Here is a 17,955-nt window from a genome sequence, read left to right on the forward strand (position 1 = left end):
CGCAATGCTCAAATAGCCACTGCGCTGCCCACTGCCAGCCAGGTGCTGAGGAGCCCACTCACCTTTCCTGCTCCAGGTAGGGCACCTTTCTCCATCCTTGATGTCACTGTGGGCATTTACAGACTGGCTTATCGATGTTGTGGGCTAGAGGAGTGGAAATGTGGGGTGAAGTGTAGAGTGGAACAGGAGCAGCCCTGGTTCGGCTTTGCTCTGGGGCATCTCATGGCAGAAGATGGGACATTGTGCCTGGTCCTCCCTGGGAAGGGCTGCAGTCCTCTGCAGCTGTGCCTGGGGGCACTGGGACCACACAGGCTATTGCGTGTGATGGGGTCTAAGAGTGCTTGCTTTGCTGCCCAGTGCTCTGTTCTGCGTGCACCTCCTGCTTTTCTCTGCTGCAGAGGGAAATTGTGGCTCAGCACTGCTGGGCCCCACCTGCCCATGCTTTAGCTCACAGCTCCATCCAAGGCTGGGAGCCCCAGCAGGCTGTGGACTGCTCATGTGGTGGGGAGGCACAAAGAGGGGCAACCCCACGGGTCTGAGCATGAGCTGCTGTTTATTTGGTGCATGGGACCCAGTATCAGGGAGTCAGCTACACATTCCTAGGGACTGCCATTCTTTTTGCTAATGTTTGATTCCTTTTAATGATTTCAGATTAAAAAGTAATTATTTCCAATTAGGAGCTGCGCTTCTTAATTACGGAGAGGAAGTAGATAGCTATTCATTATTAATTAGATTTTACCTTTGCACTGATCGTGCCTTTGTCAGCCCGTACCTGCGCTCTGCCCTTCTACCTCTGCCCCCTCTACCTGCGGCTTTGCAGTGTATTTGGAAAATACAGGTCAGTGTTATCAGCCCAGAGGCCACCTAGTGCTTCCTTGCCCATGGACAGCATCATTTTGTGGGTTTAAAAACATTAATTGAAAGCCTTCACCTCCTGCCTCCCTCCACCAGCGATGAGCAGAGACAGCCCTATAGTTGTGTGCTGGGGCAGAGGGCTGACCCCAGTGCCCCCGCCTGCAGCACGGCCCTGCTCCCTGCCCCGCTGCCTTCCCTCTGCTGCAGGTGCCAATTTTGCTGTTTGTGTCTGACAGGGAGGGTTTAAGCTGCCACTGCTTTTTCTTGGGCTCTGTTTGTACCTGCTGTTTTTAAAGAAATCTGTCTGTCTTCTGTGCTGCTTTCTCCAGCGTCTGTCACTGCTCAGGCACTTAATGCTCAGAGTTTTCTTACTGCTGCTGTTTCCATCTCCTTTCCTGCTCTCATCCCATCCTTGGAGGATGTCTCTCTTCTGTGGCTTCTCGAGAACTCCAAAGCATGGGGCTTTACTTACCCTTAATTTAAAATGTTTCAAGTATTTCTGTGGTTTCTACCTGTTCCCAGTTGGGTTTGGAAGGGGAGCTAAGGTATCTCCCTGCACACTTGGTCTCCATAAACAGTGGAGACTGAGGAGATATTTTCATCCATGACACCCCTCCCCCCCCCCCAGATTTCCCCTGTGTGTGCCATAGGTGTGATCATCTCGTGCCCCAGAGCCCTTTGGCTGTGGTGAAATGTCGACGATCCTGAAATGTGAGTGTGGGATAGGAGCTGGGGAGGGGTCCTCCTGGGGGTGCTGCTGGTAATGACTCTCCCCCTGTGCCCCCTGTAGGGTTTGGACGGGAAGATAAGGAGAAAGAGAAGGAAGAGGAGAAGAAACAGGAGGCAGAGGAGGAAAAGGATGAGGTATGGGAATGCTGGTGCTGCTGCATGGTAGGATGGAGCCAGCCCAAAAAAGAGGGATCAGTGGCATGGGGATGGATGCTTGGTACAACAGTTGTGGGAGGACTTTGAAAGCCCCAGATGATTTAATTTATATCCTGACTGTGGAGGGCAGCAATGCCTGACTTGTGGTGTCTGCAGCTGGTGGCTGGTGCTGAGCCATCTGCAGCCTGAACTCACACATTGCACGTGGCTTTTCCATTGACAACCAGCAAAGAGCTGTTCCCCATCCTGAATAGCAAATGGGAAACCAGGGCCCCTGGTGACACTTGTCCTTTCCTCTTTGCAGGGAGTTGGGGATGGTGATAACAGGAGCAGCAGCAGCACAGAGGAGGTAAGTACCCAGTGCCCCATGCTGATATGAAAGCTGTTATGCTCCCCAATACCAATCACTGCTTGCACACTGCTTCTGGGGGGCATTCTGCACCTGAAGGCACTCAGCAGCACCCAGCCCTCCTCTCACATACACGGTGCTGCCTTTCTTCTTGTTCCAGCCCCAGGACCAGGGCCGTGCTGAGGATGATGAGAAGGAAGCTCAGGAGTAGACTTGCTGGGCACGCCGAGGAGGTGGAGATGCTGAAGGGAGGTGGCCACTGGTAGCCAAATAAAAGCATTTGGGCCCCAAAGAGAGATGCTATTTATTCATCCCAGCAAGCTGTCCGCCCCTCAAAACAGCCGCGGAAAGGTGGGTGGTGGGGAGCAGGTTTTGGTCAAGATCGTGAAAAAAGGATGGAGAGAAACTCTTACGACTGGATGGCATTTCCCATTGATCGAAATCACGCCGAAAGCAGCCACAGGGGAAAAAGTAACCCCAAACCGCGCTGCCTAACAAGATGCTGAGCGTGTGGCTGCCCCGTGCTCGGCTGCGGATGGGAGCACCGGAAAAAAGGGAAAAAAGGGAAAAATGAGCTGTCACCGCCATCTACCGGGACGGGGTCGTGTGGCAGCGGGGCCGGGGTTTCATAACAGCTCGCGGGGTGTTGGGTAAGGCTTCCTCCGGATGGCTTCATGCTTTCAATAGTGCCGATTTCGGACAAATTTGGGTTTAGCAGTCGACGTCGTGGAGGATTTTACTTGAAACCACAGAATTTTGGCTTTAAGTATTGTTTTCACGGAACAAATGCAGCCGGCTCTTGTATAACCACAGTAAACAGCAGGAGCGATGCTGAGGAATGTTGTCTTAATTAACCAGCGTAGAGATTAAAGGGAAAACATGGAGACAGAACAAACAGACCAACCCAGCAGCTAAACTGGGTTCTGGAAGACCGAGTCTAAGTGCACTGTGGTCAGGGGAACAAGGACACCTCAATGTGAAACAGCCCCATAGGGCACTGCAGCCTCTACCACGCTCTGTGTTGGTACGTGGGACTCGTGCATGGGATGCTGCCTGCTTCCAAACCTGGAACATCCCACAGTGCCTTCAGGCTTTGCTCCCACAGGATGGGAATTTCTGGCATTCAATGCTCAATGTACCCATCCTCACACTGCCCCAAATCCCAGAGCTTCATGTGCTCAGATCCTGAGTGTGCACACAGCCGTGTTGCTGGGTGCTGGTGAGCAATGAGGCAGGGAGAGTCTCATTGTGTTCTATGGGCCCTTCTTGGGCCAATGCACAAAGGTTTTGTGGCTCAAGGCAAAGCAGCTCCAGGGAGTGGCTGTGTGAGCAATCCTGGGAGGTTCTCCATCCCACTCTCTGCACAGTGCTCTGGACATCACACTGTGCTGCTTAGGTTTGAAGTGATGAGGTTTCCCCAGAAAACTGCAGACGTGAAAGCCATTTCAGATAATTCATGGTCCCTATTTCCTCATTACGTCTCAGCCCTGGTTTGCATCCAGGTGACGTGAATGGAATTATAGCACCAGCATCAATGCCAGCCAACGTGAATCAAGGGTTTTAATGACACTTCTTGGAGGAGGCAAAAAGCAAGCAAAATATTTGGCTTTTGTGGAGACTGAGGACCCTCTGCAGAGTGAACTGTATGGCCCCATGGGTGGCAGTGGCTGGGGACAGAGGGGTGCCCCCCAGCATGACCTCGGGGCTTGCCCATGTCTGTGATGACCAAGAACTTCCCAAGCACTGCTGGATATCAAATCTGCCCCCACAGCAGTGTTTAACCACTGAATCTGCTCAAAACTTCTGCAAGGTTCAACCTTGGATGTGCCCTTGGATGGTGGGGAGCAGAGCATGGACAGGGATGTGTCCGAGCCAAGTGCCCACCATGTCCATCCAGCTCAGGGTGGGGTGGAGTAGGAAAAGGAGACAGCAAGAGAAATCGGCAGCCAGGGAGTTACTTAAGCATGCCTTGTTTACACACATCTCTTTATGTAACCTCCCTGAGGCAGTAGGAGGAGGTGTGGAGCCCGCACTGCTGAAGGGTCCCTGCACAAACCCTGCAGAAGCAAAGCTGCCATGAGACCCTGGATGTGGAGAGAGGAAGGATTCCCATACCATTTGTTGCAGAAATGCCCCCGCATTATGGTGCTGTTTGTTATTATGAGTATTATTCTCTGAATATGTAAGATTTCAGAACAGAAAGGTTAGACCTCTATTTCTCTCTGAAATTTTCCATCTTGCACTTTGGGGCTGCATTCAGCAAGCAAAGGCGTTCTGTTATATAAAGTGTCCTGTGTAGAAACGAGCCTCTCTGAGGTACAGATCAAAAAGAAGTGTTTCCTTTGTTCCCAAGTGACCTCCTCCATGGAAAATTTCGAGCAGCTTTTTTTCATTCCACCAAGAAGTGGAAACAGTCAGAAATCCCGAGTTTCCCAGAAAAGCCGATTCCTGCAGCCCTACTATGATCTGGTAATCCCTGCGGGGCGTCTGGCAGAGGCTTCCTACAGACCAACCCTTCTATTTTAGGGCTAAAGAATAGGAAAAGGAAAACCACATCAGAACACGTGTCTCGCGAAGTGGAGGGTGCTTTGGGAGGGTGAGTTTCCTCCTTCCACTCCTGCTCCCTGAAGACTGTGCTGAGTCCTTCTGCAATTTGTCCCCTCATCCTAAATAGGTGTAAATTGAAGTGTGTTGCTATGTTAATGGAAAGCTGGAAGTTCCACCGGAGCTTTATTCACTGCAGTGCCTAGATTTATTTTTCATTAAAATGGTTCAGAGTGTACCAATCCTGCACTCCTTCACAGCACTCATTTCTTTTCTCCCATGCAAACGCCTTCTCCTCAGACTCCTGTTTTTGCTCTTTCAGAAAAGCAAAGAGGGGCCTTTATTCTCCAAACCCGAATGCAGTGCATTTGTAACATCCTCAAAGCAGCAGCTCCGGGCTGACTGTGAAGGAACACCTGCAATTTCCTTCAGCAGATCCACCAGGAGGTGCTTAGGGGTGATGAATCCACGGAGCAACAGCAGCCTGAGCTCTCCAAAGCTGTGCTGTGTGGACATGGGTTGGCAGTACGGAAAGAGCCCCAAACCCAACCCGGAATACAAAGATGAGGGGTCGAACCAGCGCACAGGTAGAAATGCTGCTCCTGCAGATGTGGGGACTGCAGCTGTCCCTGGAACACCAATGAGACAATGGTTGGAGCATGGGTGCCCTGCGCTGAGGTTTTGCCACACATCCCAGGGCTACCACCTGGAGAACGGGGACAGTTCTGACCTCAGTGTTTGCTTATCCATGCTCATGGAAAAGGGCATCTCCGTGTGTTTTCTATAGGACTTGCTCCAAGACTGTGTGACAGTGCTCTGCCCACATCATTGCCAATGTGTGTGCATGAGTGATATGAACCAGATACCAATCTGTTCTCCCCCTCCTTCCTCTCCTGCCTCCAGGACGCCACGCAGAAGCCCAGTTACATGAGCACTAGGATAGCATTACATCACAGCACTGTCTGCCCCATCCATGTGACAGCCAACACGTTTCTCTAGGAACAAAGGTGCCCTGGGCGCAGCCTGTATGACTCAGAAAGGAAAGTATTGAAGTTTTCTCTAAAGGAAAATATTAAAGCTTTCTTCAGTTCCCCAACCCTGCTTACAGCTGATCCTCCTTACCGAGGAGCAGCTGAGTTTCAGGGCTCAGGAACAACACTGTAAATGATGTGAGCGCAGCCTGCACAGCACAGAGTCAGCATGGCCACCAGAGAGAAAGCAGGCACGGGGCTCCAGCTGAGAGCTGAAAGGAAAGGTGTGCATTACAGCCATGAGCACAGCCACCTCCTGCACCACCTCCCTCCTTCCCTTCGCTGGCTTTGTACTGCATGAGGTGAATAGAAAAACTTGGCAGCTGCACAACATCCCGGACAGAGAAACAGGATGATGCAAAGAAGGCAAAAATTCCAGGAAGCTGCTGTGCTTGTTGACATGCTGGGAGGCGAGTGATGCAAACAATCCCCACGTGCTGTTTGCACGTACTGAGGTGTAAAAGTCATTCCTTGGGCCAACTCTGAAGGGTGCTGCACACAGATGAGCCAGGATCCAGGCAGGAGCAGGGCTGCACAGGTGCAGAAACATGGCCCAGAGCCTTATCCTATGCAGAACCTCATCTTATGCAGGCTGCTCTTGTTCCTATTTAGCTGTGCTGCATCCCTGTGCTGCGGCAGTGCTGCAGCCCCTTTGCCACTTCTTGGCTGGGACACCAACGCTTCCCTCTTCCTGGCATTTTGGAAATGGGGAATCTTGTCTTACTCCTGCACAACAGGAATTTCAGGTCTGATGGAGGTTTCATCCACGTGAAGTTTCATCTTCATGTGAAGAGCAGGGGAGGCATGGAGCAGGGTCAGTGTGTGCAGCATGTGTTCCTGCCCAGAGAAACAGCTCTGTGTGCCCCACATGTGAGCACTGCCACCTCCGTGCCACTCCTTTACCCCAGATGTGTCAAAGAAACAAATATCACCGCTTGCAACAAGCATTTATGTGCTAAAAGCAAGCAAACAGGCATCCCCTTTAGCATATAAAGAGAAAAACACCCCATTGTGCTCTGCAAATCACACTTTGCAAAACACCACGTCCTCACCTGGCCAGAGGAATGGTTAACATTAAGTATTTAAACCTCTTATTACTATTACTGCAGTCCGTCCTGAGTCAGCACAAACAAACCAGTGACAAGCAAAAGCATTTGGAGTTCAGCACTTGCTCAGCAGTCACTGGAATGAAGGAAACCATCTGTCTTCATGCTGGTGCAAAAACAAGCCTGGTTTCTGATGGATTGGTGTGTTGTTGCTGATGGATTTTTATGTGCATTATGCAAAGGCAGCATAAAAACAATCAGGAGGTGCAGAACAGAACACCTGGGGACAGCCCAGTGCTGCAGGAGCTGGCTGAAGGATGAGAGATGTCACTCTCTGCCACCCTCACTGGTCACTGGCTCCCCCCTGGCCAAGGGCTGCTGCTCTCTGCCAGGCTGAGCTGCACCAACAGGTGATGGGAATTGCTAAAATCACCCTCAGTGTGTGGCTCATGAACGAGTACTGCTGCAGGGGTGATCTGGAGGTGGGTGAGGACTCCAACCCCAGCCCACCCCCACTGACCACGTCCCTCAGTGCTGCGTCTGCACAGTTCTCAAACATCTCCAGAGTTGATGACCTCACCACCTCCCCGGGCAGCCTGTGCCACTGCATCACCACACCTTCTGAGAAGAAATTTTCCCTAATATCCAACCTGAACGAAGATCTGGGGCAGGGGACCTGGGAGCACTGCTGCTGAACAGGGCCTGAGCTTCCCCCATCTGCAGAAATCCTGTGCAAAATGCAAAGCTCTCAGAGCACACACTCAATAATTAGGTTTTGAACTTTTCAGAGCACTCATGAGCTGTTTAATGAAATCACAGCAGGTTTTGTAACCAAACCTGTTCTGCAGCCCCACACTCTGCCAGCCCCTCCCTTGGTTTTGCCAGCACTCCCGCTCCGCTGGTGACCTCCCTCCCTGAGCATCCCTCCCAGCCTGCTCCTGCCTTTGTTTGGCTTTTAGGGACAGACAAAAGAGCCGGTGGGGAATGTGCATCATCCTTACATAAAGTCTGATCCACTAAGCTGCTTTTGGCTGTTTTTCCCAGCACCGGCAATAGGAGAGCTGTCGTCACCTCAGCGTGAGACCTGAAAGGGGACTTTGCAACACGGGGTCTGGGCTGGTTCAGCTCTGAGTCTGCAGACCCACCTGCACCGGTGGGACGCCCCTTCCCCACAAAGCATCCCGCAGGGGCGGGTCCGCGCAGTGGGGTCTGCAGAGATGCACTCGGGGCACCCCAACCTTCATAATTCCCTGGGTTAATTTCCCAGCGGGCGTGACACCCAGGGACCCTGACACCCAGAATCCAACACCGGAGCCCCCCAGCATCCCGACACTAGGGACAGGTACAGGACCCCCCCCAAGCACCGATACCAAACACCAACCTCCCAGCCCCCAAAGGGCACACCACGATACCCCACCCCGGACCACCCCGGGTCCCCCCACACCGTTTCCAGCACCGCCCCCGGTGCCGCCGGCTCCGTTACGAAACGCGGCCGGGGCGGGGCGGCGGCGGCAGCCAATGGCGATCCCGGCGGCCCTCGGTTCGGCGTGGGGGGGGGGTCGTGCCGCGGAGCTCCGGCACCGCAACGCTCCGCCGGTCGCCCCGGGGCAGAACGGGCTGAGTATGCGGCCCCGAGGACATCTCCCCGCTCGGAGGCTGTAGCCATGAGCGGCGACCGCTCCGCCGCATCCTCCCCACCCCCGGTGGGCGGCCCCATCCCGCAGCCCCCCGGGACCACGGAGCTGCTGCTCTGCCCGTCCTGCCGCCTCCATCTCTGGGAACCGGTGACCGTGTCGTGCGGACACTCCTTCTGCAAGCCGTGCCTCGGCGAGGCTGTGCCCGCCCGCTGCCCCGTGTGCCGCCGCCGGCTGAAGCTCTTGGGCGTCGAGGCGGCGAGGTGCAACGTGGTGCTCTGTAACCTGCTGGAGAAGTGCGAGGAGAGGGAGAGCCGCTCGGCCAGGCTGGCAGCGCGCGTCCGGCGTCACCTCGCCCGTGGGGACCTGCAGGATGCGCTGGGGGTGGCCCAAAAGGGCGTTGAGATCGGTAAGCAGCATGCGGCCCCAGGGGCTGACAGGTGATGGGCTCAGGAGGGGTTGTGCGGGAATGAGGATGTGCTGTTGGAGCAGGTGGGTACTGGCACGGGTCACTTTCTCCTTGCATCATGGTGCCCTCTGTGCCAGCACAGATGGAGCTGGGGCACCTGGGGAGCTTGTTAGGAGTGCTGGACATGTTGGAAAGGGATAGGGACATCAGAAACAGCTGTTGGGCTTTGCTTCTGGGTCATCCCCACCCCATCAGCAGCAGAAAGTCATGGCCTTCCCAGGGCCATAGTGGCTGCATGTCCTCAGGGCCAGGGCTTGGTGTCCCATTGACATGTGTCCTTGGTGTCAGCAGCAGATGGTGAAGAGAGAGCTGCTTGTTAACAGCTGAACTGTCAAAGCTGAGTTCCACAGCTTTCCCAGAGCATCCGGTGGTGTCATCAGAAGAGCACCTGAGGGGTAGGGATGATGAAAAGTGACTGAGACTTCTTTAGTTTGGGACAGATCCTCAGACACCCAGCACACAGCAGGGACCCAAGATCCCCTTCTGTACCCAGCAATGAGGAGATGTTTGCCTACAGAACTGGGAGCAGGCCCGGGGAGGTGGGGGGGAAGGTGGTTGCTCTGCTTTACTGTGTGTCCATAAGTGGATTTCTCTGAGAGTGATGCTCCTCCAAGTGGGGTTACACAACAGTGCCAGGAAGCAGGGAGCGGAGGCAGAAGGTCCTCTTGGAGTGAGCAGTGTTTCTATGGTACCGAGCTTTGCTCCTGCAGCGCAGCATCTCCTCCTGTCACCTGCTGGGGGATGAGTGCCAGAGGTGTGGGGTGTACCCCAAAGCAGGGAATGAGCAGGTTGTGTTCCCTTTATGCAACTTCCCAAAGCGCCGCGTGGTCCTCTGCGCCCTTTGTTCAGAGCAAACACACGTGCACAGTGCTCTGTTACTCACTGTGTTATGGGCCGACTTTTGTCTTGCAATTAGCTGTGTCAGCGAAAAATTGCAAGCTCTGAGCTTGGTCTTTCTTCCCCTGTGTGCTCAGTTTGCTGAGTCCAGATTGGAGCAGTGAGGAAATAGGGATCAGAGGTAGCTCCCATAGACCCGTGTGTGCTGGTGCTGCTTGGGCTGCACTGTGTGAGCGGTGCTTTGGGGCTCAGTGCTGCTCAGGGCAGGAGCTGTGAGCTTTGCACAGAGCCCACTGCCTGCAGGGCAGCTCCTGCTGGGACACCGTGTGGCCAAAGGGAATGGAAAAATGGGAGATGCCAAGTTGACAAAGTGAACCAAATAGTGCTCTGGCTGGTGTAATGCAGGAGGGCTCCTCAGGCACCGTGCTGCCAGCTGGCTCACGTCCCTGATGCTTGGTGATATCATACAGCAAAAATAGCTGCAGTAGCACAGAAATGCAGAACACGGTGCCTGATTTTAGGTGTCTTGTTTGTGCTAAATCGGTCACTCTGTTGACAGTCTGTAAATGTTTGAATGCGTTTGCTGATGTGGAAAATAAGCCCCTGGACTTTGTGCTGGTGTTTTCACCTTCGCACGTTATTAGGAGCTGCAGTATCTCATCCCCAGACGTGTGTGCAGGACTGGGCTCTGGCACAGCCAGTTCCTGTGCTGCTGCATGCTGAGATCCTGACCACAGCACACCACGCTCGCACGTAGGCTCACAGGGAGCACGCGGTGCCTGGCTGCAGCCCAGCCTGGACAGCTCTGTGTGCACTGATTGGGGTTTTGTAAGAGATCCCATCGGTGGCATCGTGGTGGCACAGACCCCTGGATGCCCTAATTCCTTTCCTCTGTTTCAGCTTTTGCTTGCACTTGGAAACTCAGAGCCACCTGATGGGGAGGATCAGAGCTCTCCTTGCACCCTTGGGTTTGCCCCCACCTGGGGACAGCAGTGGTGGCTCCCAGAGGCTGCAGCATTTAGGAATGGCAGTACCCAGCTGCTGGCCTGTGCGGTGACACAGTGCCCCGAATCCCATCAGGGAGTCCCTCATGGTGACAACTTCCATTGGGGAACATGCTGCATCCCAAAAAGATGGATGATGGCCCACATCCCACAGTGGTGCTGCAGGGGCTCGTGGCACCAGGACCCACCTTTCTCTTTGCAGCACCAGAGGACACATCCCTGCACCTGTGCCGGGCTGACGCCTTTGTGGCCCTGGGGCGGTATCCAGAGGCACTGCAGGACCTGGAAGCTGTGTGCAGGGCCAAGCCCACGGAGCTCGAGGTGAGCAGAGGGGCGGTGGGGGGAGCAACGGTGCTTGGGACCTCAGCTCACTGCTCAGCACAGCAATGTGCCCCTTTTCTTCTCTCCCTGTGGATCACTGAAGGCAGAGGACGTAGAGATGGATGCAGACAATTTAACTTTCATCTACAAGGGCTGTTCTGAAAGTAATGCCTCCTATTTTATTTTATTGGCCTCTGACACCCACTGACATTCACTGAGTGTTTACGGAGACCAACCAGTGGGTGCAAGCACACCTGGCAGTGGGTGGTGCATTTCAGCAGTAGTAAGTGATATAATGGTCATCTCCACTGGTATAGATCTGCATGAGTGCAGCATGCAAGCTCTTGTTCTTCGCTGGTGAAAATGCATAGCTAATGGTGGTGAAAAGTGGCGTTTTGTAGCTGAGAACTTGCTCAATCAAATACTGTTACAGTACTCTTCGTATCTGTTGCAGTTTCCATTGAAATAAATAGGAAGCATTACTTTCAGAGCAACCTACATACACTTTAATCCTAATTCTTTGCCAGTTATTGATTGCTGGGTCCAGCACGTGGTTCACAGGCAGTCCTGGGTTCTCACAGCCATAGGCTTCATCCTGCTCAGGAATACACTACCCAAATCCATTAATTGCTAACACAGGACACAAGATCTCTGCAGTGTTAATGGGTGTACCTTTGCTCACATGCACTTGGCAAGGATGTAAAGGATGCTGATGTGCAGGATCACAGCTTGGGGCCGGGGGAGGTGTCGGGATGCCTCAGAGACACCACACCTGGGGTTTATTCTGCTTCTTTGCATGTGTTTGCAATCTCTGTGCAGCTTCAAGGCAGAAGACCTTTACCCCTTCCCAAGGTCTCTGTAGTGTTTATTTGCTTGTCTGTTGTACTTATGGCATTGTGGAAGATCCTTATTTGATTTGTTCAGTCTGAGCGTGGGTGCAGCAAAGTATCCACATGCTTCAGCCCAGGAAGGGAGCAGGCAGGATGCTGGGGGTGGATCCATCAGCATCAGAGGTTGGGACACACAAGGGACACATTCTCAGCTGGCTGCTGGCCTGTAGTCAGCACAGTTGTTTTTCTGCTCTGCAGGGCTTTTACAGGAAAGGGAAGGTGCTCTTGGAGATGGGACAGAGAGCTGAAGCCTTGCTGGCATGGGAGCACTGCCTGACGCTCAATCCCCACTTCCAGCCAGCACGGAGAGAGATGGAGAAGGTGTGTGGGTCTGCAGACTGGTGGGTCCCATGCACTCTTATTGCTCAGGGACATGCCCTAGTGTAAGTTTGCTGAACTCAGCCAGCACTGGAACAAGCAGCCCCAATGCTGTGGAGGCCCATTGTATGCTCTGGGGTCTCTGGGTCACACCCCTCCTCCCAGTGTCCTGCTGAGCCCTGCTTTCTTCTTGCAGATCCTCAAGTGGGAGGATGCTCCACAGCCATGTGGTGCCCACCAGGGCTTATCAGGTCCCCAGGAAGAGCAGGATGAAGGGGACCCTGCGTCCTCCACACAAGCTCAGGTAATAGGCTACAATGGGACTTGGTGTCCTTTTGTGACATCCCAAATTGAGGTTTCCCAATGATGGGAATGGTAAAGGGCTGCTGTGCAAGACCATACCCATGGACATGCGTGTGTAGCAGGCAGTGAGAGAACTGAAGAGGCTCCTCCTGGTTTCCAGTCCTTTCCCAGGTTTGTTCTGCAATATTCATCAGAAGACTTGAGACCTCTACCTAAAAGGTTGCACAACGTTCAGAAAAAAAAACAAACCAAAGCCAACCCTGGAAAATTTTCGTTTTAATGGTGGTTTTTTTCCCACCCAAAAAACACAACTGAGGACAGTTCAGACCATTAGGAGCTATTAAGGAAAATTCATAGCCTGCTCTTTCTCCTTGCTGTGCTCAGGAACAGGAGGAAGAGACGGAGGTTGACAGTGGGGACACGGGATCTGAGCATGGCCAGGGGACACCCAAGGGGCGATGGCGAGCACTGGGGGCTGTGGCCCAGAGGGACGACAGGCAGGAAGGTGAGTGCCATCTTGTGCAGAACAGTGAGCATCTGGATTTGCCTAAATCGTAGAATTCTTAAAGTTGGAAAGACTGCTAAGGTCATCCAGACCAACCATTGACCCATCACCACCATGCCCTTGTCCCTAAAGCAGTGGTGATCCCCTGTGACAGAACATGGGGCCCTGGAGACCTCCATCTTGTGGCTTCTTTGGGCCACTTCACTTTGTGGTGCCTTAGTTTCCCTGCAAAAGGAGAAGGAAGAGATGCTGCCTTCCTCTACCTCTAATGTATGAGCTGTGGGTGAACGTGGACGGGTTGTTGGGTGGGTTCATGTTGCATCATTCAGTGTTTTTGTTTTTAAACTCCAAAGCGCTTTGTGTGATGGTTGGTTCCTTAAGTCCCAGAACTAGGTCAGAAAGAAAAGCTTAATTTTCAGTATTGAAATAAGATGATTTTTTTTCTTTCCTCCTCTTCATTTTGCCACCAGCTAATGAAGAGGAAACAGCAGCAACAAGTAACCTGCTGCACCTCGGGGATCTGCTGAGCATTTCTGACTTGGAGTGCTCCCTCTGCATCCGGTGAGTTCTGTGGCTGCAGAACTTTTTGGATGAATAAATCATAGAACATCCAGAATTGGAGAGGGATCTATAGGGGTAATTGAGTCCCACTCCTGGCTCCAACACAGAACCATGCAAAAATCAGACCATAAGAGGCACCCACCTGGTTCTGCTTCCTGGTTTGCATCTTTCTTCTCCTCTTAATACCAAATGCAGTCCCTAGTGCTGTGGAAGCACGGGTTTGGCAGAAGTAAGAGTTAAGAGGGAACTCACACAACTGGTGGGTTACACGGGGACCCCTCAGGGTTGGGGAACTCAGACTTTGGACAGCTGCCATCTTGCTCATTGTGCAAGCCTGACAGTCTGAAACCAGGCTTCTAATGAATGGAATAAACATTTACATTCAATTAGCAAGAGTTGCGAGAAAAGATTGGCCAATGCAGCTTTAGTGAAAGCAAGTTGCATAGCTGTGTGCTGCCTGGGCTTGGGAAGCACAGCGTGAAATAGCTGCCAGCAGCAGCTCAGCCTTGCAGCATCTCTGTAGATTCCCCTTGAAGTTGTATGGGATGTGGGTAACACTTTGATCCTACTGGAAGCAAAATCCCTTAAGATCTTACTTTGGAGCCCTTTTTGAGCCTCCTGCTTGCAGCAAGGGGACTCCAAGGAGACACAGTTATGGCACTGGGGGTGGCTGGGAGCTGTGCCCAAGCTCGATCCTTGCCTGCATCAACATGCAGTGAGTGCTTTGTGGAGCTAAACCCAAGTTGGATTTTGAGCTCCCAGCTCTTTGACCTTCTTCCTGGGCATCATCGTGCTACTTTCCCTTCGGTCCAGCGAGAGAGATTCCTTTGCAGGTTGTTCTTTGAGCCAGTGACAACACCATGTGGACACACCTTCTGCAAGGAGTGCCTGGAGCGCTGCCTGGACCACCGGCCCAACTGCCCACTCTGCAAGCAAAGCCTGCGAGAGGTGAGGGCTAGAGTACCCCTCCCTGGGGTGGGGACAGGCAGGCAGGAGGGGGCTCAGTGCCTGACCCAAGGCTGCCAGCTCTGCTCATGCAGGAATGACCTGACAGCTAATAATTAGGACCAGGAAATTTGTTTCCATGAGATGCCGCAGTGATTGAGTGAGATTGTAAATAGGACTGAGAATGAGAGAGAGGGAGAGACTGAGAGACAGAGAAGGAAGGTAATGCTAGTTACTTTTAAAAATGGGAATGGATGGAAAACTGCTAGCCTGGGGATTTGATTTCATCTTTTATGAAAAGAGATTCAGATGAGCCCTCTGGAGAAATTAGGTTGTCATACACGGATGGACCACATCAGTGTCAGCAACAGGATGCTGTGTTGGATGGATCCTGGCTCTGATTTGAGCTCAGAGGTGTTGTGAGGCTGACTCAGCCCCACTGCATGTCTCCCTTGTCCTTCAATTTCCTAGAGCTAAAATGAACCTCAGCTCCTATACATGTAAGCATGATTCAGAGCCTCGGGGTTCCCCTCCTGCTCTATCCAACTCATCTCTCATTTCTTGCAGTACCTGAAGGCAGGGAGCTACAGCCCCACACTGCTGCTGCAGGACATCATGCTGGCTGCCTTCCCCACACAGCTGGCCGAGCGCCGTGAGCTGCACCGGGCCGAGATGGCTGAGCTCTCCAAGTAAGGGACCTGCCCTGTGTATTGGGTGTGAGAGGGGCTTCTCAGGTGGCACATCCCATTTCTAGGACCACATCATGGTGGCCTGCAGCACAGCGTTGCTTTTTGTGGGTTCATGGGAGCTGACTCAGAGCGCCTGTTGTTTTCGTTGTTTTTTTTCTTGGGGGTTTCAAAGCAGTCTCTCCTCTTCTCCTTCAGCCTGACCACGAACATCCCCATCTTTGTGTGCACAATGTCTTTCCCTGGTGTTGCCTGCCCCCTGCACATCTTTGAGCCCCGCTACCGCCTGATGATCCGGCGGTGCCAGGAGACCGGCACAAGGAGGTTTGGCATGTGCATATATGAGAATGGGAAAAGGTGAGCACCAGGGCAAGGCTGCTGCCTTCTGCCCCAACTTGTTTACCCCTGTCTGTGCTAACCTCAAATGTTTAAAATTTGGAGAAGAGGGAGAATGTGGGGCAGTTTCGTATCCCATCTCATCCTGAAGCAGAATCGGTAGGGAGGGTATCTCTGAGCTGCATGGTTCCTGTGTGTCCTCCAGCTCCTTTAAAATGGCCATCCTTCTCACTCTCTACCCAGAACATGCTGCAGCATCACACTGGGCTTCTATTTGTTGCATTTTCCATGGTCTCAGGTGGGCTCTGTCTTTAGTCTCCTATCCCAAGGGCTCCATTAAACACCCATACTTACACAAGTCTTCCTGGGACTGAAGTCCTGCTCAAGAGAGATGGGATAAGTAACTTGTTATGACCTCTGGTCATCACAATAGCATTGTCAGCACCTTGCTCAGGCCCTGCTCCTCTCTCCTCTAGCTTTGCAGACTATGGCTGCATGCTGGAGATCCGGCAGCTGGAGCTGCTGGCAGATGGAAGGTCGCTGGTGGACACCATCGGTGGGCGCCGGTTCCGGGTGCTGAGACGTGGTCACAGAGATGGCTACAACACAGCTGACATTGAGTACCTGGAGGATGAGAAGGTGAGGGCAGGACCAGGGTAGGAGCCCCTGGTATGGTGGGCACCGTGCTCCTCACCCACCCTTCTCTGCTTTCTCTTTCCCCCATCTAGGTGGCTGGGGAGGAGCTGCAGGAGCTGCAGAGCCTGCATGAAAGTACCTACCAGCTGGCCCAGAGGTTTTGGGAGCATGAGGACATTGCCTCCAGGCACCTTTTGTTGCAGCACGGACCACTGCCGGAGAAGGAAGAGGACATCCAGGTAATGCCCTGGGCCAGGGTAGACATTCATGTCGCAGAGCATCCCTTCTGGCTTGCCTGGGCCATGCTGGGTGAGGTGGAATTGATTTGGGATGTATATAAGATACATAATGTAGTTAATGTATATAACTAATGGAACATTCTTTTTTTTTTTTTTTACTATTTATTATTAGAGCATAACGAGAGCAACAAAGACTTAGTACTAGTGGGATGTTTGACCTTGCTTTTCTGAACCTAATGCATCAGTGTCTGATTCATGGAAATGATTGGATGTTAGGATGTTGGACATCATGAAAAATTTCTTCTCAGAGAGAGCGGTGGTGTAGGGGCACAGGATGTGCAGGGAGTGATGGGGTCCCCATCCTTGGAGGTGTTTGAGTACCATGGAGATGTGGCACTGAAGAATGTAGTTTATTGGGCAGTATTAGTGGTAGGTGGATGGTTGGACTGGGTGACTGTGGTTACTAAATGACCCTTCCTCATTCAGCTTTCCCCCTCTCTCCCCTCCAGGCTTCTGCTGATGGCCCGTTTTGGTGCTGGTGGCTGATCTCCATTCTGCCCCTTGACCCGTCCTTCCAGCTCAGGCTTTTCTCCAGCACCTCCCTGCATGCCCGCCTGGCCCAGCTGCAGCGTGTCCTCCTGGCCCTGCTGCAACCCCTGCCTGAGCACAGCTCCCAGGGCCTCGTCTGAACCCCCAAACTCTTTGCATGGGAGAATGCAGCCCCTTGGGTTTCTTTGTGCATTTCTTTGTGGTTTGAGTCCTAGCAAAAGCAACCTCAGCAAGGCTGGTGCTGCTGCCAGCAGTCACTCAATGCCGTCCATGCTGTCCCCATTCAGTGCTTGGTGACACAGGAGTGACATGGACTTGCCATGCCACAGGAGGGGACCGTGCCAGAAAGCTGAGTTGTGCCTTTAGAGGACAAAATCCCTTACTGAACTGCTTTGGCACTAAGAAAAGACTCCATGAGCAGCAGAATGAGTACTGGGGCTCTTCTCTGCAGAACAATGTAGGGCTTTGGGTAGTGGTCCCCCTCATGTGGCAGGAGGTGTGGCACCAGTAGGCTCTGGAGGTTTTCTCCAACCTCGGGAGCTGAAAGCTCAGCCTCTGGGTGAGAGTTTGGCCTAATTTCCAATGCAAACTAGAAGAGAAGTAAAATTAAATGATCTGAAATCCATGATTCCATCCCCACAGCCAGACAGCAGTTGTGCCGGGATGGGTGAGCTCCAAGATGCTGATGGGAGGATGAAGCCTGATAGGGATTTTTCACTTTCTGCCTCTTGATTTTAGTTAGTGTGATTTCACTATGTTTTGGTGTTTCACTGTGAACTTTCTGCCTCCTCAGGCTAAAGGAGCTGAGGCTGGATCTGTGAATGTAGGACTGGGGAACAGCTCAGGGCCTCCTGAACCAGCATATGTTGAAGTCAAAGGGAAGCAGTGGCAGGTGCTTTGAAGCCAGTGCAGGGGAGCAGGTGCCTGTCTACAAGTGCCTGTCTGCTGCTCATCTCCAACCAGAGGGAAAAAATAACCACCTCCCCCCGCCCCCCAGACAGGGAAGGCTTTG

The 17,955-nt window shown here is 52.8% G+C and overlaps 1 protein-coding gene and 1 long non-coding RNA gene across 2 annotated transcripts; both read left to right on the forward strand.

Moving 5' to 3' along the window:
* Nucleotides 1-2,381, forward strand: LOC136047699 (uncharacterized). Its single transcript, XR_010622122.1, has 5 exons — nt 1-76; nt 1,506-1,566; nt 1,646-1,719; nt 2,045-2,089; nt 2,250-2,381. It is a non-coding gene; the product is annotated as an uncharacterized LOC136047699 (long non-coding RNA).
* A 5,941-nt stretch (nt 2,382-8,322) lies between these two features.
* Nucleotides 8,323-17,435, forward strand: LOC136047508 (LON peptidase N-terminal domain and RING finger protein 1-like). Its single transcript, XM_065734666.1, has 12 exons — nt 8,323-8,753; nt 10,857-10,975; nt 12,064-12,186; nt 12,380-12,487; nt 12,877-12,991; nt 13,462-13,552; nt 14,386-14,500; nt 15,065-15,186; nt 15,382-15,540; nt 15,996-16,158; nt 16,248-16,394; nt 16,904-17,435. Exons 1-12 carry the CDS (start codon nt 8,375-8,377, stop codon nt 17,081-17,083), a joined length of 1,821 nt encoding a protein of 606 aa, XP_065590738.1. The 5' UTR covers nt 8,323-8,374; the 3' UTR covers nt 17,084-17,435.
* The last annotated feature ends 520 nt before the right edge of the window (nt 17,436-17,955 follow it).

The sequence above is a fragment of the Cyrtonyx montezumae genome, unplaced genomic scaffold (genome assembly GCF_038088225.1).
Source record: "Cyrtonyx montezumae isolate F1298 unplaced genomic scaffold, pur_monq_1.0 scaffold_18, whole genome shotgun sequence".
In the NCBI taxonomy this organism is placed as follows: domain Eukaryota; kingdom Metazoa; phylum Chordata; class Aves; order Galliformes; family Odontophoridae; genus Cyrtonyx; species Cyrtonyx montezumae.

Bases quoted from the DNA above. Each gene is read 5' to 3' on its own strand.
- LOC136047508 (XM_065734666.1), top strand. From the start codon at position 8,375: ATGAGCGGCGACCGCTCCGCCGCATCCTCCCCACCCCCGGTGGGCGGC. The intron at 10,976-12,063 runs GTGAGCAGAGGG...TCTGCTCTGCAG, and splicing joins CCAAGCCCACGGAGCTCGAG to GGCTTTTACAGGAAAGGGAA. The intron at 12,187-12,379 runs GTGTGTGGGTCT...TTCTTCTTGCAG, and splicing joins CACGGAGAGAGATGGAGAAG to ATCCTCAAGTGGGAGGATGC.